The sequence below is a fragment of the Sturnira hondurensis genome, unplaced genomic scaffold (genome assembly GCF_014824575.4).
Source record: "Sturnira hondurensis isolate 20B ecotype Veracruz unplaced genomic scaffold, ASM1482457v3 Scaffold0002039, whole genome shotgun sequence".
NCBI lineage: Eukaryota > Metazoa > Chordata > Mammalia > Chiroptera > Phyllostomidae > Sturnira > Sturnira hondurensis.
The window spans coordinates 1,487,099-1,510,515 of record NW_028074670.1 but is presented as its reverse complement, the minus strand read 5'-3'; the positions used below and the strand labels follow the sequence as shown (position 1 = coordinate 1,510,515).

Here is a 23,417-nt window from a genome sequence, read left to right as displayed (position 1 = left end):
GGAGAGAGGTCCGTGTAAGACACAGTGAGTGCATGTGTCCCTGTAACATGGCTACAACTCCTTGCTAGAGAAAACTACCTATATTCTGAGATCATATGCATACATATGTATATATAAAGTATGACAATTATGTTCTATACATTCCTTTATTGATAGATACCTAGGCTGCTTCCATATCATGGCTATTATAAATAATACTGCAATGAACATAGGGGTGTCTTTTCAAATTAGTGGTTTTGTTTTCTTTGAATAAATACCCACAAGTGGAATTGCTGGGTTGTATGGCAGCTCTATTTTTAAGTTTTTGAGGCATCTCCACACTGTTTATCATAGTGGATGCACAAATTTACCTAAGGGTTTGCTTTTTCTCCACCTCCTTATCAGTGCTTGTTATTCGTTGATTTTTTGATAGCCATCCTGACAGGTGTGAGGTGATAGCTCCTTAATTTAAGTTTTCCTGATGATTAGTTATCTGGAGCATCTTTACACATCTGTTGGCCATCTGTATGTGCTCTTTGCTTCCTCAGGTTGTTTGCCCATTTTTTAATTGGACTGTTTTCTTGGTGTTAAGTTGTATGAGTTCCCTATATTGGATATCAAACCCTTACTGGATGAATCATTTATGAGTATCTTTCCCCATTTGGCTGGCTGTCTTTTCATTTTGTTGATGGTTTCCTTTCCTGTGCAAAAACTTTTTAGTTTGATGTAGTCCCATTTGTTTATTTTTTCTTTTCTTGATCTTGCCCGAAGAGACGTAAAAGATATTGCTAAGACTGATGTCAGAGATTTTAACTGCCCACATTCTCTTCTAGGAGTGTTAGGTCTCACATTTAAGTCTTTAACCCATTTTGAGTTTAATCTTAGTATGGTTTAAGAAAATGGTCTAATTTCATATTTTGCATGTATCTGTCCAACACCACTACTAGAACAGACTGTCTTTACCCCATTGTATATCCTTGCCTCCTTTGTCGTAGATTGGCTGACTGTAAGCCCAGATTTATTTCTGAGCTCTCTATTCCATTGCACTCATCTATGTATCTTTTTTTATGCCAGTACCATATTGTTTTGATTATTGTAGCTTCTTAAGTACAGTTTGAAATCAGGGAATGTAGTATCTCCTACTTTGTTCTTTTTCAAATTTTTCTCAGCTGTTTGAGGTACTTTGCAGGTCCATATAAATTTTAGGATTAGTTGTAATTCTGAGAAGAATGGCACTGATATTTTTATAGAGATTGCACTGAATCTGTATGATGCTTCAGTTAGTAAGGAAATTTCACCAATATTAATCCTTCCAATCCATGAGCATGGTATATCTTTCCATTTATTTGTACCCTCTTCAATTTCTTTCTTTAATGTCTAACAATTTTCAGAGTACAGGCCTTTTACCTCTTTGGTTAAATTTATTCCTAGGTATACTTTAATGCAATTGTGAGATTATTTTCTTAACTTCTCCTTCTGATTGTTTGTTATTGGTATATGAAAATGCAATAGAGTGCTGCATATTGATTTTGTATTCTGCAACTTTACTGAATTCATTTATTAGTTCTAATAGTTTAAACAAATTTTATTTACTGATTTTTAGAGGTAGAGGGAAGGGAAGTGGGGAGAGAAAGAAGGGTAGAGAGAGAGAGAGAGAGAGAGAAAGACAGACAGACAGAGATCAATTTGTTGTTCCACCTAGTTGTGCATTTCCTGGTTGCTTCTTGCAGGTGCCCTGATCAAGGATCGAACCTGCAACCTTGGTGTATTGGAACAATGCTCCAATCAACTGAGCTACCAGGCCAGGCCTCTAATAGATTTTTGGTGGAGTCTTCAGGGTTTTCTATATACAGTATCAGGTAACCTGCAAATAGAGTTTTACTTCTTCCATTCCAATCTGGATGCCTTTTCTTTCTTTCTTTTTCTTTTTTGTCTGACTGCTGTGCCTTGGACTTCCAGTACTGTGCTGAATAGAAGAGGTGGTAGTGGTCACCCCTGTCTTTTTCCTGATCTAGAGAAAAAGGTTTCAGGTTTTCACCACTGAATATGATATTAACTGTGGGTTTACCACATACAGCCTTAACTATGCTTTAGTATGTTCCTTCTATATACACTTTATTGAGTTTTTACCACTAAAAACATTAAATTTTATTAAGTGCTTTTCTTTATCTATACAAATGATCATGTAATTTTTATCTTTAATTTTGTTGATTTAATGTATCACATTAACTGACTTATGGATGTTCAACATTCCTTGCATCTCTAGGATAAATTTTACTTGATTTTGGCATAAAACTCTTTTAATGTATTGGTGAACCCAGTTTGCTAATATTTTGTTATTTTGCATCTGTGTTCATGAAGCATATTGGCCTGTAATTTTCTTTTTTTGAAATGCCCTTGTCTGACTTTGGTATCAGGGTAATGCTTGCATCATAGAAAAGTTTGGAAGCATTCCTTCTTCAATTTTTTTGAAGGAGAGGTATTAATTCTTCTTTAAATGTGTGGTAGAACTCACCTGTGAGACAGTCTGGTCTTTTTATGTGTTGGGAGTTTTACAATTACTACTTTAATTTTATTACTAGTAATCATGATATTTAGATACCTTATTTCTTTCAGAATCAGTCAAGAAAGGTTATAAGCTTCTAGAAATTTATCAATTTCTTCTAGACTGTTGAATTTGTTGGCATTTAATTGTTTGTAGTATTCTTTTTTTAATAGGTTTTTTGAAGATTTTATTTACTTATTTTTAGAGAGGGGAAAGGAAGGAGAGAGAGAGGGAGAGAAACAGCAATCAGTTGCCTCTCTCACTCTCCCAACCCAGGCATGACTGGCCCTGACTGGGAATGGAACCGGCAACCTTTCAGTCTGCAAACTGGCACTTGATCCACTGAGTCACACCAGCCAGGGCTAACTGTAGTATTCTTTAATGATTCTTTGCATATCTGTGATGTTGGTTGGAACTTTTCTTTCATTTGTGATTTTATTGATTTGAGCTCTTTTTTCTTGATGAATACACCTCATATTTGTCAATTTTGCTTATCTTTTCAAAGAACAGTCTGTTAGCTCCACCGATCTACTGTTTTTCATTTTTTTCTTTTACTTCTACTCTGATCTTAATTATTTTCTTCTGCCTACTTACTTTGGGGTTGTCTGTTCTTATTTTTCTAGTTCCCTTAGGAATAACATTAGATTATTTATTTGGGAATTTTCCTGTTTCTTGCTATAGGCCTGCACAGCTATGAAGTTCCCTCTTAGATCTGCTTTTACAGTATGCCATAAAATGTGAAAAGCTGTGTTTCTACTTTCATTTGTCTCAAGGTAGTTTTTGATTTTCTGTTTGATATTCTCTTTAAATGGTTGTTTAGTAGCAATGGTTGTTTAGTCTCTGTGTGTTTGTCTTTTCCCAGTTTCCTTCCTGTACTAGATTTTTAGTTTCATGCCATTGTAGTCTGAAAATATGCTTCATATAATTTTAATCTTCTTGAATTTATTAAGGATATTTTTGCTGACCTGATATATTATCTATCATGGGTAATATTTCACGTGCACATGAAAAAATATGTATTATCCAGGGTTTTTTATTTTTTCAAATACTTTACTTATTTATTTTTAGAAAGGGAAAAAGGAGGGAGAAAGAGAGAGAGAAGGAAAGGAACATCAATGTGTGGTTGCTTCTCACGTGCCCTGCACTGGGGATCTGGCCCACAACCTAGGCAAGTGCCCTAAATGGGAATTGAACTGGTGACCCTTTGGTTTGCAGGCCCACGTTCAATCCACTGAGCTATACCAGCCAGGCCATATTATGCAGGTTTTGAATAACATGTTCTATTAATGTCCATTAAACCAACTGTGTCCAATGTAACATTTAAGGCCATTATTTCTTTATTATTTTTCCTATTCATTGATGTAAGTTGGGTATTAAAATCCCTTGGTATTATTTTATTATTATTTTCTCCTTTTATGTCTATTAATATATGTTTTATACACTTAGGTCCTCCTATGTTAGAGGTGTATTTACAATTTATATCCTCCTCTTGGACTGACCCTTTATAATTATGTAATGTCCTCTTGTACTTTTAAACATTCTTTATTTTAAATTCTATTTTGTCTGATACTAGTATTGCTACCCCAGCTTTCTTTGTGTTATTACTTGCATGCATCTTTTTCTATTCCCTTGCTTGCAGTCATTTTATTGGTCTTGCAATTCTTTAAAATTTAAGTCACTTCTATTTTTCAATTATAGTTGACATACAATATTTTATTAGTTTCAGGGATACACCTTAGTGATTAGACATATAACTTACTAAGTGATCATCCTGATCAATTTAGTGCCATCTGACACCATACATAGTATTTAGAATATTACTGACTATATTCCTTACACTGTACTTTATATCCCTATGACTAATCTGTAACAACAAATTTGTACTTCTTAATTCCTTCACCTTTTTCCTCACCCCTCAATCCCCCTCTGATCTGGCAACCATCAAAATGTTCTCTGTATCTATGAGTCTGTGTCTGTTCTGCTCCTTCATTTACTTGGGGTTTTTTAAAAATTCATTTGTTGATTTATATTTGTTGGCATTTTATTGTTCATATTTTTTATCTTTTTTTCCTTCTACTTAAAAAAGACCCTTTAACATTTCATATAAAACTGGTTTGGTGGTGATGAACTCCTTTAGCTTTTTCTGGTCTGGGAAGCTCTTTTTGTGTCCTTTGGTTCTAAATGATAGATTTGCTGGGTAGGGTAATCTTGGTTGTAGGTCCCTGCTTTTCATTACTTTGAATATTTCTTGCCAATCACTTCTAGTCTGCAAAGTTTCTTTTGAGAAATCAGCTGACAGTCTTAATGGGAGCTCCCTTGTAGGTAACTAATTGTTTTTCTCTTGATGCTTTTAAGGTTCTCGCTTTACATTTAACCTTTGGCATTTTAATTATGACATGTCTTGGTGTAGGCCTCTTTGGGTTCATCTTGCTTGGAAATCTCTCCACTTCCTGAACTTGTATGTCTATTTCCTTAACCAGGTCAGGAAAGTTTTGTCATTATTTTTTTTCAAATAGGTTTTCAATTTCTTGCTGCCTCTCTTCTTCTGGCACCTCCATAACACAAATGTTGGTATGCTTAAAGTTGTCCCAGAGGCTCCTTATGCTATCTTCATTTTTTAAATTTTTCCTTTGCTGTTATAATTTCTAAGAGCTTTTTTTTTTTTTGCTTACTTATTTTCCAAATTGCTGATTTGATTCTTGGCTTCATCTATTCTATTGTTGATTCTCTGTAAATTATTCTTCATTTCAGTTAATGTATCTTTCATTTCTGACTGGTTCTCTTTTATCATATCCATGCCCTTTTTATCTTGTTGAAGCTCTCACTAAGATCTTCTATTCTTCTAAGTTCACTGAGCATCCTTATAACCAGTATGATAGTAGATTGCTTGTCTCCATTTTGTTTAGTTCTTTTCTGGGAGTTTTGTTCTGTTTTTTTTTTTTTTTTCATTTGGGATGAGTTTCTTTGACTCTTCATGTTTCTATGTATTAGGTCAAGCTGTTATGTTTCCTGGGCTTGGTGGAGTGGCCTAATGTAGTAGGTGTCACACTGTAGGGTCCAGTTGCACAGCTACCATGATCAGCTAATCTAGTCACTCGAGTTGCACGCCTCCCATCCCCCGTATGGGCTGTGTACTGCATCCTGTTGTAGCTGTGCCTTGATTGCTGTTGGCACCACATTGGGAGTGATTTGCCCTCAGGGCAATCCTCTCCAAAGACTGGCTGTGACCACCCTCCATCATGGAAGATCAGCTGTGTGGGGGCGTGCCTCATACAGCAGGACTCACTTCAGTGGGGCTCTAGTGCCTGCTGAGCCTGCACCTTAATTGTGTTGCCATGGAGATGATTGGGTGATATTTCAGTGTGGTCTGTAGCTGGCTCTGGGGATTCCTGGGAGGTGTAGGCCAAGATCAGCTACTGTGTGTGTTCTGCCCAAGGCCACCTGGCTTAAGCTACAAAGTGATCTGTAGCTGCCAGCTATTTGTCTGGGCTTGGAAGGTTCAAGTAGAGACCAAGATGCAAACCATGCTGGGTGCTACTTATGCCAAGCCTGGGACCACTTAGAAGTACGGTGAAGTTAGAGCCAGATGCTGCTTGAGAGATTTTAGGAAAGTTTGAAGCATGAGGCAAGATAGGCCATTCACATGGAAAAGGCACTGCAAATAGCATAGGTGAGCCCGTAAGTTTGGTGGGTTGGGGTCTCATGGAATTACCAGGATGGGTCTAAAAGTGATAGCCAGATTGCTGGAGACTCAGATATGACGCCTACCTGTGAGCTCTGTGGAGGGAGGTCTTATTGAAGAAATAAAGGCCTCTGCCAGCACTTTTGTCTGGGAGAAAGCAGACCTTCCGCTTGCCAATCTCTCACACTGATGCCATACATTTCTGTTTCTGACATTCGTCCTGGTGCTTTTAGAGCTGCTGGAGCTCAGAGTAACTCAGAGTAAGTCCTTGTGCGCAGGTTCCTTTAAGAAGAACTGCCTGAGACTCCAGAAGCTCTCTGTCTCACTCAGCCTCAACACTCAACTGTTTTTTACAACCGAAACTTATGGGGACTTCTCTTCCCAACTCTGAAACCCTGGGCTTAAAGGCCTGGTTTGGGGTGGGGTTGGTACCCTTCGCTACTCAGGGGGATCTCCACAGCTGAGATATCCCTCCCGATTTGTATTCATCCACATGGGTATGTAAGATGAGCCTGTTCCATGTCTCTGCCCCTCCTACTAGTCTTGATGTGTCTTTAATTCCCTAGTTGTAGGACTTCTATTCAGCTAGATTTCAGATGGTTCTGAATGACAGTTGTTCCACAGTTGTAATTTTGATATGGGAGGATGCAAGTATTTACCATGTTTACTTATACCACCATCTTCACCAGAAGTCCTGGTCTTAAAATTTGATGTGAGTGTCTTGTAAGCAGCATATAGATGAATTATGTTTTTTTAACCCCATTCAATCACCTTGTTTTGGATTGGAGCATTTAGCCCATTTACAGTTAATTAATTTATGTTTCACTAATAATTGATAAATATGCACTTATTGCTATTTTGCTGTTTTCTGCTTATTTTTTGTAGTTTTCCTCTGTTCCTTTCTTCTCTTCATCTCTTCCCTTGTGGTTTGGTTTTTCTTAAGTGGTTTTTTTTTTTGTTCCTTTCTCTTTAGCTTTGTTAATCTTCTGTAGGTTTTTGGCTTGTGGTTACCATGAGGTTTATGTATATCACTCTACATCTGAAACAGCCTATTTTAAGCTGATAGGTGATAAAGTTCAAATATATTCTAAAAGGACTATAGTTTTACTCCCTCCTTCACACTTTGTTTTTGATGTTAGATTTTAGATCTTTTTGTTTGGTGCATCTCCTAAGTACTTATTGTAGTTTCAGTTGATTTTGGTACTTTTATCTTTTGATTTTCATAATAGCTTTTAAATGTCTAATTAGCTGTACTTAATCATTTGGCTTTACCTGTGACTTTTTCCCCCTCATATTTTCTTATTTTTAGATATGGCCTTCCCTTTTCTACTTAAAGAAGACCCTTCAACACTTCTTGTAAAGCTGGTTTAATGGTAACAAACTTCTTTAGTTTTTGCTTTTCTGGGAAACTTCCTCTTTCTATAATTCTGAATGATAACCTTGTAGGGTAAACTATTCTAGGTTGTGTTCTTCTAGCACTTTAAATATGTCCATTCTACTCCTTTTTTGGCTTGTAATGCGCTGCTGAGAAACAGGCTGATATCTATATGTGGTTTCCTTTATATGTAACTCGCTTTCCTCTTACTGACTTCAAAATTGTTCATTTCCTTTAAACTTTTGCCATTTTTAATAACAGTATGTCTTGGTGTGGGTGTCTTTGGGTAAATTTGTTTGAAACTCTCTGTTTCCTAGACCTGGGTGTCTGTTTCCGTTCCCAGATTAGAAAAACTTTCAGACAATATTTCTTCAAATAAAGTTTCTGTTCCTTTCTCTTTTCCCTATGAGATTCCTATAATGCAACTGTTTGTGCACATATTGTTGTTCTAGAGGTCCTTTATATTATTTCATTTTTAAAAATTGTTTTCCTTTTGGCTGCTTTGATTGATTGATTTCCACTAGTCTGTCTTCCAGGCTGCAGATATATTCTTCTGTATTAGCTAATCTGTCATTGATTCCTTTAATGTATTTTTTCATTTAAGTTACCATATTCTTCATCTCTGCTTGGTTCTTTATTATACTTCCTCTTTGTTAAAATTCTCCTCAAGTTCTTCTATGGGTGAGCATCCTTATGACTTAAATTCTTTATCAGGCAAATAACTTATCTCCATTTCATGAGGAATTTTTAAGGGATTTTTTCCCCTCTGATATATATTCTTCTGTTCTTTCATTTTATTTGACTTTCTTTCCTTGTTTATATGAATTAGACAAAACTGCTCTCTCTCCAAGTCTTGAAAAAATGGCACTGCATAGATTTGACCTCTGTGTAAGCTGTATGTACCAGGTAGTTTTGGCAGACAGGCTGGAACTGAGCGGATACTTACAATGTCCATGGTGCTGACCTACCAAGCTGAAATGGCTCCAGGCAAGGAGGCCAGGAGTCTGTAGTAATGATACTGGTCCTGCCTGCTTCCTTTATTAAGTGCCAAATTGGGCTTGAGCAATACATTCAGGAACATGCTGTAGCAGCCTTACATGGAGGCCAGGGCACTTGAGTTGAGTTCCTACCCACCCTATCAAGGTGGAGAGGAATGCATACAATGGCGCTCACTGGCACTTCTGAACTTTGAGAATTTCAGCAGTTCTCAGAGACCTTCTGAAGTTCCCCAGCCTTCTCTATATGGTCTCTCTTGTGTTTGTTGTACAGAAAGCGGTCCTGTGTAGTAACAACCTCTGTGTAGGCCATGTGTGCTGGGTTTCATTGGCAGGGTGGTTGTAGCGGAGTGGAGAGGCCAGGTGCATGTGGCAACACACTGTTTATGCTGCTTGCTCCTTTTGTTCAGAGCTGAAATGGGATGTAGGTAGTGTGGTTGGCAACATGCTGTGTTCCTCTTGCAGGTAAACAAAAGCACCCAGATATGGCTCCTGCCCAACCTATCAAGGTGGAGAGATGTAAAGAATGATGCTCACCAGCATCTCCAATCCCAGAGAGTTCCTGAAGATCCCGGAGAGTTCCTGCGGTTTCCTCTATTCTGTCTTTCTCTCACTTGTTCAGAAGCTGTTCAATTAGCACTCGGTAGTCTCTCAGGAGTAACTGCTCTTTATACAGATGTGTATTTCAGTGTGTGTGTGGGAGGGGGTGAATTCAGCATCCTCTTATTATGCCTTCACCATCTTGGATCTCTTCAGAAATGAATTTTTAAAAGGCCCAAATAAATGTACGTTGTATACTGGAAACTCAAAACAAAAAAGGTCCATATACAGAGATAAATAAAACACGGGACTAAAATGTATTTTCTATGTGCCACAGGGAGAAAGCAGGTGTGCCAAATAAAAAATCATTTTATAACAAAAGAATTACCTCTTCAAGAGAATAAGAAGACAAGCCAAAAGCAGGAAGAAAGTTATTTGCGAAAGAGTTATCTGAAAAAAATTGTTATCCAAGATTTACAAAGAACTCTTAAAATTCAACAATAAGTGCAATTAAAAAATGAGCAAAAGCCATAAACAGACACCTTATCAAAAAAGATATATACACCTGGCTGATATGGCTCAGTGGATTGAGTGCTGGCCTGTGAACCAAAGGGTTGCCAGTTTGATTCCCAGTTAGGGCACATGCCTGGGTTGCAGGCCAGGTCCCCAGTAGGGGGTGCACGAGAGGCAACCACACACTGATGTTTCTCCCCACACTCTTTCTCCCTCCCTTCCCCTCTCTAAAAATAAATAAATAAAATCTTTAAAAAATAAATTAAAAAAGAAAACAAGCCAAATAGAGACTTGGCTTCATAACTCACTGATGCAAAGATAAACAGAAATATTTGGAAAAGAATTGACAGCAGTGATGAAAGAAAGCAACAAAAACACAAAACTCTCTATCTATAACAGGCTTTTCCGGGAATCACAGTTAAATTTTTAAAAAGCAGAAAAAAGCTAAATAATGCAGCTCCTTGGGAGCAAGGGGCCAGAGGAGCAACACATTCACAAACCAGACTGGATTTTAAGAGCCATCTTAAACATTACAAATTACAATTACAAACACAATAAATAAAATTTTAAGTAAATATGGAATCTTACAATGACATTTCACAATAACGACAAGTGAAACCTTGGAGAAATAGTATTAAAAACCTTTGATCCTCAAAAATGAGTATTTTTAGAGAGAATAAGATACTTCTTCCTTATAACAAAGAAAAACAGTTAAATGATAAATGATATACAAGGAAATACCCAATGTAATATATAAACGAGAAAGATAAAAGAGTGCATAAACATTTTGTAATATGGGTAACTCAAGCCAATGACCATAAAAGGGAATCACTGACCATGCATATGTGGAAAACTTTCAAAATTTAAAGTCAACTTTACCTATAATTTATATGCTACAACTTGAAAAAAGTAATTTGAAGCAATTTACACAAAAGCTCAAAAGTTGGAGCCATTTCTGAACAGTGCCAGTACTGATGGTTTGGGCTGGATAATTCTTTGTTGTAGGTGGCTGTTCATGTATTCGAGGATGTTTATCAGCATCCTCAGCTTCTACCCATGAGCTACCAATGACAACATCTTCCTTAGCTCAATCTTGACAATTGAAAATGCCATCAAACACTGCCAAACGTCCTCTGAAGGGCAAAACTGCATTGACCTAGGCTGGAAGAGCTATTGCAACTGGCATTAAATTTAGCTTTAAGTGTCTCAACAGCTATAACACAGGGGTTAATAATGTTTGAGGCCGTAGGACACTCCCTGCTAGTATCATACTGTTTCACTGGGAAAGATATTTTTTTTTCTAGCACTGAGTATCTCACCACAATCTTTACTGACTGTACCAGTAACTGCACAGAAGTTACAGAAATATTCTTAATTATGGCTATTTCTTATCCATTAAAAAAAGCAAAGAAATACTATAAAAACATAGCTCAGTAAAGGGATTTCTGTGGGAAGCAAAGCTAAGGTGGCCGGGTGACGTGAAAATGAAGCTTTCTGATGATACAGTTTGCTACAAGAACAGGACTTTAAAATTCTAGAGGAATGACCATCTCATGTCACTCTCACTTGTGACACAAATGCGAATTGTGCATTCTTACATTATATTTACAACAGAGTAAAAGAAGGATTCATATGAATAACAGCTGAAATCGAATGTGAAACGACTGCAAACTATCAATTTGTTAGGGAGGTAGATGTTTCTCACCCTTTAAAAAATTTCAGTGATGTATATTGTGCAAGGAAAAATATTTTACTTAGAAAAGATAATTACGCACTATAAATTTGAATTTGTAAAAGTTTTGAAAGAAAACATTTAAAACCACTAAATAAACACTGCTATGGACAATACATAATACAGATATATATTTATTTTAGAATATTATTGCCAAACCAGCCTTAAAAAACTGAATTTTAATCTTTTATATGCTAGATGACAATTAAATATTGAATGCCAAATAAAGGGAACAGTCTGTTCCTATTTGTTTATTTCAGGGCTTGTAGTTGTAGACCTGGATAATAAATACCTGGGTAATAAATACTGTAAATGTGTGTGTCTATGTGTACATATACACATAGACACACACATACTGTGAGACTGAGAAAAGAAAACTGCAGAACAGTTGGTGGGTAAGAGGGCTCAAACCAAGACAGGGGAATTGATGGACATTTATTTTTCATTTTGTGTATTTCTGTTTATTGTAGGTGACTGTTTTACATATTCTAGGATGTTTACCAGCATCCCTGGCTTCTCCCCACTACATGCCAGTAACTACATTCCCCGTTCCCCAGGTCTGACAACCAAAAATGTCTCCAAACCTGCCAAATGTCCCGGAAAGGGCAAAACTGCCACTGATTGGGAATCACTGACCTAAGCGGGAAGAGCTACTGCAACCAGAATGAAAATTACAGTATGCCTATGTAACTTTTAAGTTAAAAATACTAAAATATTATTAAAATGTGTTTTCATTCAACAAATTAGTTAAAATTTCACAAATGTTATTATTTTAACTCAAAGATACATACTTTGTAAACTTACTTTCAAGTATTCCAATCAAAGCACAAAATGAAATAAAGAAACAAAGCCGAAGAAGGAAACCACAACAAGGTGCTCAGGGAGAAGGACTGCCCCAGCCTGGCTCTCCCCGGATGCCTTTCTTGTCCCCCTAGACACTGCCACCACGGCTCAAGGGCTTAGAGCTCCTATTCTGTCTCCGTCACCAGGACCCCATCATGGTTGAGCACCCAGGACTGCCCACTTTTTTTTCTGATTGTGGCAAAACATGTATAACAAAATGTAATGTTTTAACCAGTTTTAAGTGTACAGTTCAGTGGCACCAAGTACACTCACACTGTTGTGCATCCATCACCACTATCCATCTCCAGAACTTTTCTCTAACTTCTCAAACTGGAATCTTGTAACCTTAACCCTTGACCCCCCCTCCCAACTTTTGAGGCCACCATTATACTTTCTGTCTTCTTGGATCTGACTGTTTAGGTACCTTGCAGGAGTGGAATCATACAGTGTTCGTCCTTTTGTGACAGGTGTATTTCGTTTAGTATAATGCCTTCAAGGTTCACCCATTTGTAATGTGTCAGATTTTCCTTCCTTTTTGGTAAAGTGACATTCCATTGTCTGTACATACCCATTTTGTTCATCCATCCATCCTTCAGTGGACACTGGGGTTGCTTTACCTTTTGTCCATTGTGAATAATGCTACTACGGAACATGAGTGCTAAATTATTTGTTTGAATCCTTGCTTTCAATGCTTTTGAGTATATACCCAGAACTGCAATTGCAGGATCATATGGTAATTTTATTTCCAGCCCAACTTTGAACCTTTTTGTTAACCTTTCTCTCAATCAAAACATACTCATCATCTGTTTTATTCTGTAAGAAGCTACTGTCAGAAAGCTATCACCTGGAAGGCATCTAATGAGGATAATGTATTAATAGCTGACAAGGCTTGTTAGCATGTTATCCCTCCCAGAGACACTTGCATTTTAATAGAGGAACATCTTAAGGAAAAGGAATGACTGCATCAAATGGTGGCTTCTCAAAGCACCAACAGGTGAGGGGTGGAGGGTGGGATAAGGCACATTCAAAGCAAGACCTCTCGGTAACTCCCATTACACTATTTCTGGTTTTCTCTTTTCTCACTTCCTAAATGTAGACTCCTCCCTCTTGCCTGCACTGGGGTCTACCCTACCTTCTCTGCTGTATTTAACTTGCCAACAAGCAACACTGTATTATAAACCCTCTCAACAACCCTCCCTGGGGTTTCCCCCAACCGGATAGTGTCTTTGGTGCTGGAGAAGCCAGGTGATCCTATTTTGGTGAATCTGGACAGCCCCAAATAGAATCTCCTTTCTCTCTTAGGTCTGTTCCTCTCCCTAGCATTCCAGTGTCTTTTAATGGCTCTGTAGTCTTTCCTCTTTCCATGTTCAAGGGTTTGGAGCATCTCAAGCTTGTTTATACCTTCACCAAGTCCCAGTTACTCTGCATCCAAGAACAGTTCTTCCTCTTGTCCTCTCTTCCACTCCATCCCATTAGACTCACCTATTCAGGTTCCACCCATTATCTCCTAGGTCCCACTGCCCCCATCTTGCTGCATCAGTCCTTCCCTGCATCTGCCGTCTGTGTGTACCATGTGCCAAGGCTCTCCAATGCCTATGGGAGGTAGTTACAATTCCTTAGCTTAACTCTCAAAACTGACTCCAAATTACCTTTCCAGCTTCACCTCCCACTGCTCCCCTTAATGCACTTATGTCAAACTGAACCAAGTGCTGCTGGCTGAACACAGCTTGAAATATTCATCTGAGCTTTTGTGCACCCCAGTTCCTCCACTCAGGTGCCTCCCTGATACTCCCCCAAATACTCTTCCTCTGAACTCCCACTGCATTTTATCTGCACCATCACCATAGCACATCTCAACATGAACTTGTTTCTAAGAACCCTTGCTTTTAACAGCTATAAAATCTGTCTTCTTCACTCCCCTGCTCATCCTCACTGGCCATCAACCTGAGAGCTGGTGTACCCAATGTCCCAGACCTTCGACCTTCAGTGTTTGGAGTGCACTGTTCTTCAGGCCCCACGACCATTACACATGCTGGCACTCTACTTGGAATATCGCCCCAACACATACACTTAATTGCTCATCCACCTTCAGATTTCACCCTTGCCTATAAGGAGACATCTTTGACTGCATTTCCCTTTTATAGTCTCCTAGTGCTTATCACAATTACAAATATACATTAATTTGATTTTTATTTTTATGAACTACCCAATTATTTGCTTTTTACCCTATACCTAGAGGGCAACCTGTAATGTTCACTATTTTACCTCCAGTGCCCAGCAATGTATATGGCACATAATAGGTGCTAAAAGAAATATATTTATTAAATGTATTTGCATCTTGCTCTTTATGGTTTAGTCTATTTGCTGAGGAGACCGTAGAAAGTTCTTATGAAGCCTACATTTAATCCGGCCTCCCACATTTACCTTCCTCTCTTCCCTTCCTATCTCTCTTTCTTAAAAAAGAAGAAAGAGGTAGGGAAGAAGGAGATGGTAGGGAGACAGAGCTTTGAGAACCAATGCAAGGAACAAAACATTTCAAAAAAAGACTATCAATAAGGGACAATACTGCATTCATGAAACAAGAATGGGATTTTTTAAAAAGGAACCATCAGAGTACTCTGTCCTGGAAATAAAAATTAAGATAGTCAAAATAAAATATTCAAGAGAACAAACGGATATAGAGTTTAGGAAACTTCTCAGAAAGTAGAAAAAACTGAATTGATGATGACAATGATAATACTTAGTACCTACAGTATATAGCAATTGCCATGTACCAGGCACGGAATTGAGCCTCACAACTACCCTGTGAGGAAGGTACTATTATTAGTCTCCAAAACAGAAAATAGGAAAGCTAACAAAGTAAGTGTTCAAACAGAAAGACCAAAGAACAGAAGGGCTAGAATTCTTGTCTTCTAGAAATCCATGTGGAACATTTACTGAAACTATATGCTGCCTTGGCTTCCCAGAGGAAAATACAGGGAGTAATTGGGGATGCATATGAAGTAAGAAAATAGCAGAGGATCTGGAACAGAGAGCTTTATGGCACTTTCTTTTACTGTTGTTCTATTACAGTTGTCCCAATTTTCCCCCATTACTCTGCCCCGCCCCTCCTACCTCCCACAGTCAATCCCCACCCTGTTGTCCATGTCCACGGGTCATTTATATTTGTTCTTTTTAAAATATATATTTTATTGATTATGCTATTAGATTTGTCCTATTCCCCCTTCCTTTATTCCCCTCTGTCCTATATACCCCCTCCCACCCACATCCCCCCCCCTTTAGTTCATGTCCATGGGTCATATATATAAGTTCTTTGGCTTCTACATTTCCTATGCTATTCTTAACCGCTCCCTGTCTATCTTCTACCTATCATTTAAGCTACTAATTTTCTGTACCTTTTACCCCTCTTTCCCCACCCACTCCCCTGCTGATATCCCTCCATGTGATCTCTATTTCTGTGATTCTGCTCCTGTTCTAGTTGTCTGCTGTTTGTTTTTGTTTTAGGTTTGATTATTAATAACTGTGAGTTTGTTGTCATTTTACTGTTCATATTTTTATCTTCTTTTTCTTAGGTAAGTCCCTTTAACATTTCATATAATAAGGGCCTGGTGATGATGAACTCCTTTAAATTAACCTTATCTGAGAGGCACTTTATCTGCCTTTCCATTCTAAATGATAGCTTTGCTGGATTGGATAGAGTAATCTTGGATGGAAGTCCTTGCCTTTCATGACTTCAAATACTTCTTTCCAGCCCCTTCTTGTCTGCAAGATTTCTTTTGAGAAATCAGCTGACAGTCTTATAGGCGCTCCTTTGTAGGTAAGTGTCTCTTTTTCTCTTGCTGCTTCCAGAATTCTCTCCTTCATTTTAATCTTGGCTAATGTAATTATGATGTGCCTTGGTGTGTTCCTCCTTGGGTCCAACTTCTTTGGGCCTCTCTGAGCTTCCTGGACTTCCTGGAAGTCTATCGCCTTTGCCAGATTGGGGAAGTTCTCCTTTATTATGTTTTCAATAAGTTTTCAATTTCTTGCTCTCCCTCTTCTCCCCCTGGCATCCCTATGATTTGGATGTTGGAAAGTTTAAAGATGGCCTGGAGATTCCTAAGCTTCTCTTCACTTTTTTGAATTCTTGTTTCTTCATTCTGTTCTGTTTGGTTGTTTCTTTCTTCCTTCTGGTCCAAATCATTGATTTGAGTTCCAGTTTCCTTCCCATCACTGTTGGTTCCCTGTACATTTTCCTGTTTCACTTAGCGTAGCCTTCATTTTTTCATCTAATTTGCAACCATATTCAGCCAAATCTGTGAGCATCCTGATCACCAGTATTTTGAACTGTATCTGATAGGATGGTTATCTCTTTGTCACTTAGTTGTATTTTTTCTGGAGTTTTGATCTGTTATTTCATTTGTGCCATTTTTTTTGGTCTCGGTGTGCCTGTTAGGTAGTAAGGGGAAGAGCCTTAGGTGTTCACCAGGGCAGGACAACCAACATTGATGCATTGAGACACTGTCTGTGGGGGAGGGGTTTGAGAGGAAAGAATGCAGCTTGCTCCACTCTCTGCTGTTCTCAGTCACTTTCCCCACTACCCACAATCAAATTGGGCCCTTCTGGTGTTGGTTCCTGGGTGGGTGGGCTTGTGTACATTTTAGGACCCTGTGGGTCTCTCCAACAAACTCTCCTATGAGGCTTGGAGTTTCTTCCGCTGCCGCCTCAACCCCCAGAGGTGTTTTCAGAGGTTTGGGGCTTTTATTTCCCCACACTGGAAGCCTGGGTTGCGTGGTCTGTCTCACTCTGGAGTTGTTCCTCCCGGTTTATCTAACACGAATGTGGAACTGCCCACTCCACCAGCCACTGCCCTGCCTGCCCTGGTCCTCCAGCCTCCACCTTATTGAGAGTACTCTCTGCCTGGCTGCCTGTCTCCACCCCTCCTATAGGTCTGGATGAATGTTTCTTCTTTAACTCCTTTGTTACTGGACTTCTATACAGTTCGATTTTCTGTCAGTTCTGGTTGTTTTTTGTTTTTAAATTTGTTGTTGTCCTTCTTTTAGTTGTGTGAGGAGGCACAGTGTGACTACCTACGCCTCCATCTTGGCCAGAAGTCCTATACTTGTTCTTTAGCTAGGCCCTTCCCCTTCTTTCCTAACATTTAAAAATCAAAGGATAGATATTTTACTTTTCAGTTGTGATAAAGCCACAAAATAATATATATTTGAAATAACATTATATATTGTTACAAAGGTATATTTAAAGGATAACCGCTTCTTGTCTCATGTGCAGTACACAGAGAGCTTCTGTTATGTTTACTACTGAAAGTACGTGTTATGGGAGAAAAGGTTTTTTTTTCATGTATATTAATGATTATTTTTGAGCTATAATTGCTTGAAAAGGTCTTTTGCAATCAGTACAAAGGAAGAAAAGGTGAACAGAAGAGAGTGATCAAGTTCACTAGCTCCCAAAGAAATGTTAAAATAAGATGAACACTTCTCAAAACTTAAGAAGTCTGATGATATCAAGAGACAAGGGCTCTGGCTGGTGTGACTCAGTGGATTGAGTGCCAGCCTGTGAACAAAAGGGTCACCAGTTCAATCCCCAGTCAGGGCACATGCCTGAGTTGCAGGCCAGTTCCCCAGTAGAGGGAATACAAGAAGCAACCACACACTGATGTTTCTCTTCCTCTCTTTTGCCTTCCCCTCTCTCTAAAAATAGATTAAAAATATTTTTTAAAAAATATAAGGAAAAAAGAACCCTCACCTGCTGCTGTTGGAAATATAAATTAATAAAACCTCTTTAGAGAACCATTTTATAATTCAAGAATAATTTAAATCCAGCTACTCCACTTCTGAATATGTAACTGTCCTGAAGAAACCATTACACATGTGCAACAGTGAACAGACATTCAGAGCAGCACTGTTAGTAACAGCAAAAAGCTGAAAATAACTTCCGCCAAGATGGAGGCATAGGTGGAAACACTGTGCCTTCTCCCACAACTAAGTTTGAATACAACAAAAGTTTTGGAGAACTAAGACACACCCAGAGACCAGAAAACCGAATTATACGGAAGTCCAACAGCTACGAACCGTTCAACGGGGACGGTAAGAGAGGTAGAGCCAGCAGCGGAGCAGGGTCAGGAAGGACAGACCTAGGAACGCAGGCAGCCCGGACCTAGTCGGGGTGCGGGGCAGACTGACCAAGGTCGCACATTCGCACGCAGTGAGACGGACCATGCAGGCCCCAGGGGGCGAACCCAGTGGTGGAGGGCTGACAGCGGTGGCACACTCACGTGCAGTGGAGCGGGGCACGTGGCCCTGGTGACGGTGGTGGCTGCGGTGCTGGTGGGGGTGGCGGAGGCGGGCGCCCGAGGGAAGCCATTGTCCCTCTTTGACCCCGCCCCCACATACAACGTCACAACCCAGCGACTGAGTTGCCCTGCTCTGGTGAAAACCTAGGGCTCCGATCCTGCTACTTAACAGGCACGAACAGCCCAAAAGATGGCACAAGAGGAACTCAAAGTCCCAGAGCCAATAACTCTAAGCGACCAATAGATTGCCAGCCTCTCAGAAGCCCAATTTAAAACACTATTTATCAGGATGCTCACAGAATTGGTAGAGTACAGTCACAAATTAGAGGAACAAAGTCACAAATTAGAGGAACACATGAAGGCTAAACTAATTGAAATGAAGGGAGATGTCCAGGAAACCAATAGTGATGGAAAGGAAAATGGGACTCAAATCAAGGGAGTGGACCAGAAGGAAGAACGAAACATCCAACCAGAAAATAGTAAAGAAACAAGAATTCAAAAAAATGAGGAGAGGCTTAGGAACCTCCAGGACATCTTTAAACGTTCCAACATCCGGATTATAGGGGTACCAGAAGGGGGAAAGAAACAGCCACAAGTGGAAAACATATTTGAACAAATAGAAAAGGAGAACTTCCCCAGTCTGGCAAAGGAAATAGACTTCCAGGAAATCCAGGAAGCTCAGAGAGTGCCAAAGAAGTTGGACCCAAGAAGGAACACACCAAGGCACATCATAATTACATTAGCCAAGACTAAAATGAAGGAGAGAATCCTAGAAGCAGCAAGGGATAAGGGGACAGTCACCTACAAAGGAGTACCCATCAGACTGTCAGCGGATTTCTCAAAAGAGACCTTACAGGCAAGAAGGGGCTGGAAAGAAGTATTCCAAGTCATGAAATCCAAAGACCTACAGCCAAGATTGCTTTATCCAGCAAAACTTTCATTTAGAATGGAAGGACAGATAAAGTGCTTCTCAGACAAGGTCAAGTTCAAGGAGTTCATCATCACCAAGCCCTTATTATATGAAATGCTAAAGGGACTTATGTAAGAAAGAGATGATGAAAAATATCAACAGTGAAAGGACAGCAAACACAGAGTTATTAACAACCACACCTAAAACAAAAGCAAACCAAGAGGATAGCTAGATCAGGAGTGGAACCATAGAAATGAAGAACACATGGAGGGTTAGAAAAGGGGGGTGGGAGGAGGAGAAGGGGGGAGAAGGCACAGAAAATAGCATAGATGGTAGGTAGAAAATAGATAGGGGGGAGGGCGAGAAAAGTGGGGGAAATAAAGAATCTAAAGAAGTTGAGACACGTGGTTATAAACTAAGGGGGGAGAAGGGTGGGGGAGGGAGTGTGTGGGTGGAGGGGAATGAAGGGGGGAATAGAACAACTGTAATGGTATAATCAATAAACTATATATTTTTTAAAAAAGCTGAAAATAGCCTAAATGTCCATCAGTGGGGGAAAGAAAAATAAAATGATATATCCATGTGATAAAATACCATCCACTAGTTAAAATATATATTTATCATTATGAGTGTATATCAAAAATACAGTAATGAATGAGAAAAAGGCATAGAATAGTATGTATAGTATAATATCATTTACACAAATTTTTAAGATTCATGATATTGGTTTCCTCCAGAGATTGAGAGAGAAGGGGATGGAACTGGGAAAACATATTAAAGAAGCTTCAAGTTTAGTAATAATGTTTTATTTCTTTTAAAAACTGAGGTAAATATAACAAAGTATCAAACTGTATTGGTTCTGGGTGATAGGTACATAAGCATCTACATCATAAGTACTATCCTGTGTACTTTATCTCTTCAACTGGAGGCAAAAAGAGACTGTGCATACAGTGATTTATTCATGTAGGGAAAAAAGGCAAAATAAGCAATGTTTTCTGATGTTGATTCAGTAAAGAAAATAGTAAAAAATTAAAAAATAAGTTTCTCATGGTCAACTGAACATGCATACATCTTTTCAGTATGTTACACAAAAAAATAGAGAATAAAAATAATGGACAAACAAGAAGCTTTCAAAGCTGGCTGTAAAAGGTCAGAGTATGTACATAAGCTTTCAAAGTGACAGATAAGATTAAATTATTTCTTCACCTTACTGAATACTTGGCTTGTTGAAAAGGCTTATAGCTAAGTGATATATCCAGTTTTTAAAGAGCCTAAATATATTACTCTAGGGCTGGAATAATAGTTTTTTTAAAGTTAAGAAAATGTGACACAGTTTGTCATATCTTTACTCTTTCCTAATGCATGATTATTTTATTCAGTATCTAGAGAAAGAAACTGATAATATATTAATTATTATGCATGTTTAAAAACCATATCCAAGTGTTAAATTAAAATTGAACATAAAGCAAGACCTTCATAACTAAATACAACTATATAATGGATTAGGTACTAATTTGGCACCAGCTTTTAAATGGAAACATTTAGTCTTCTAACTGAATATAGTATCTGACAGATTTGAAAATACTCTTTAGTGAAAAATTTCTCCATAATTTCTGAGTACATATTCAGTCTAAATTTCTGGCAGTCACTTGCTGCCATTCTTAGCAACTGTAATTCTGAATTAGGACTCCTTCATTTAATAGAAATTAAGGAAGAACAGAAACCAACTGGGTATAAAATTTAACCTATGTCTCAACTCTCAAGTCACTCTGTAACTGTTCAAATGAGGGAATACATTCTAACTTTTAAACCAAGAAGTTTTATGTGTAGATTTTGCCATTACTGCAACAACATGAGCAAAAGAAAATAAATAACAATAAAATAATGATAGTAATATTTTGCATTTTGTATAATACCCAAAGTAAGATGGTAAAAAAAAAATTACAGCCAAGACTGTTCTTCCTATTCATGGAAACCAGTAGTGATAGTAGCAAGAGCATCAGCATTAATTAGGTGCCTGTAAGGTAATGGCCATCTTACCCAGCTGGTTCTTCATGCCCATGAGCACAGAGTTCATGTGAGCTTTGGATGCGTAGAGCTTGCTTACGGCCTTCCTTGACCTGATCATTTCCTTGGCCAGAACCACACAGACGTCTTTCTGACCCTTCTTGGCAGCATCTTTCACAGACCGTTTCACTTTTTCTTCTTCTCTTTGAATATCTAATTTAAAGCACAACACAAAACATCAAAAAGTTAAGGGCAAATCAGGAGATGTACTGGTACTTGAATCTGCTCTTAGTGTGATCTAAATATGTCTATTAAATAGAAAAACAGGTAGGTGGATATCCACAACTTTGGTATTTACAGGTAAAACATTAAGAATAAAAATATAGCTTATTACACTAAGACAAAATTTCAAAACTGCTTTGGCGAACCCTTCCTAATGTTTGTTTGTATTGGAACTAAGGAACTTTAATTCTGCAAATGCATTCCAAAGCTTGCTCTAATAATCAGTAAGTAGTATTGCTACAGTTGTAGGAGCACAATCTCTGCAGTCACTCAAGACTTATAAAGTCTGCAACTTAAGGAATACCCAAACATATTAAAAGTATCATAACAGCATCAACTAGTGTTAGGATATGTCTATATTATGTGCTTTATGAACAGTCAAGATTATATTTATACTGTCTTAACCATTTTAAGTACTCAGTTCAGTGGTATCAAGTATATTAGTACTTTTGTGACCCATCACATCACCACCATCCACCTCCAGTTTTAAACCGAAACTCAAACCCATTTAACAGTAACCCCCCGTTCCCTCCTTCCACCAGCCCGTGGCAACCACTATTCTACTTTCTGTCATCATGAATTTGACTATTCTAGACACCTTATATAAGGGGAGTCATACAGTGTTTATTTTTGTGTGTGTGACTGGCTTATTTCATTTAGTATAATGCCCTCAATGTTCATCCACATTACAGCACATATCAGTTTCCTTCTTAAGGCTAAATAATATTCCATTGCATGTATATATCAAATTTTGTTTATACACCTATAAACAAAAATTTATATTGAATACACCTTTAATTGAATACACCTATCATTGTACACCTGGGCTGTTTCCAACTCTTAGCTACTGGTATATGTGCTGCCAAAGCGAGCACCTTAGTTAATGTGAATAATGCTATTATGAACTTGTGTATATAAATATTTTTGAGACCTCGATTTCAAATCTTTTGTGTACATGCTTATTTCACCATGGACTAGGTGGCTTAAGCAACATAAATTAATTTCTCAGAGTTCTGGAGGTTGGGACGTCTAAGATCAAGGTGCCCAAAACTAGTATGGTTCCTGGTGAAAACCAACTTCTTGGTTTGTAAATGGAAGGCCTCTTGCTGGATCCTCACATGGCCAGAGACAGAGATCTTCTGTTGTGTCTCTTCCCATCAAAGAACTAATCCCATTAATGAGGACTATACCCATACTATCTAATTACCTCCTAAAGATCTCACCTCCAAATACTACTAACACATTGGGATTAGGGTTTTGAAATATAAAATTTGAGAGAAACACACACATTCAGTCCATATCATTCTACCTCTGGCCCTCCCAAATTTATGTCCTTCTTACATGCAAAATGCATCTATTCCACTCTCCTTCTCTTCAGTTTTTTTGTTGTTTTATTTTGGTAAAATATTGAGAAGAACTGCTGTTAGTTCTTTAAATGTTTGGTAGAAAAAAACAGTGAATAAATACATTAGGTCTAGAGCATTTCTTTGTCAGATTTTTGATGACTGATCTATTTTGTTTTTTTTCTTCATATTTCAGCCTTCATAGATTTTGTGTTTCTAGGAATTTGTTTATTTCATCTAGGTTATCCAGTTTGCTAGTGTGCAATACAACTGTTCACTGTATTCTCCTAGAGTATTTTTTATTTCTGTAGAATCATTAGTAATGCTCCTTTTTTCATTTGATTCAGGAATTTGAGTCTTAATCTAGCTAAAGGTTCAT

The 23,417-nt window shown here is 38.2% G+C and overlaps 1 protein-coding gene across 2 annotated transcripts in view; it reads right to left on the bottom strand.

Moving 5' to 3' along the window:
- The window catches only part of CHMP3 (charged multivesicular body protein 3), a 61,966-nt gene that overhangs the window by 11,704 nt on the left and 26,845 nt on the right, over positions 1–23,417 (bottom strand). For both annotated transcript variants that reach the window (XM_037038971.1, XM_037038961.1), the window contains one exon: positions 21,447–21,626. In XM_037038971.1, coding sequence (XP_036894866.1) covers positions 21,447–21,626 — 180 coding nt within the window. The remainder of the gene's footprint in view (positions 1–21,446; positions 21,627–23,417) is intronic.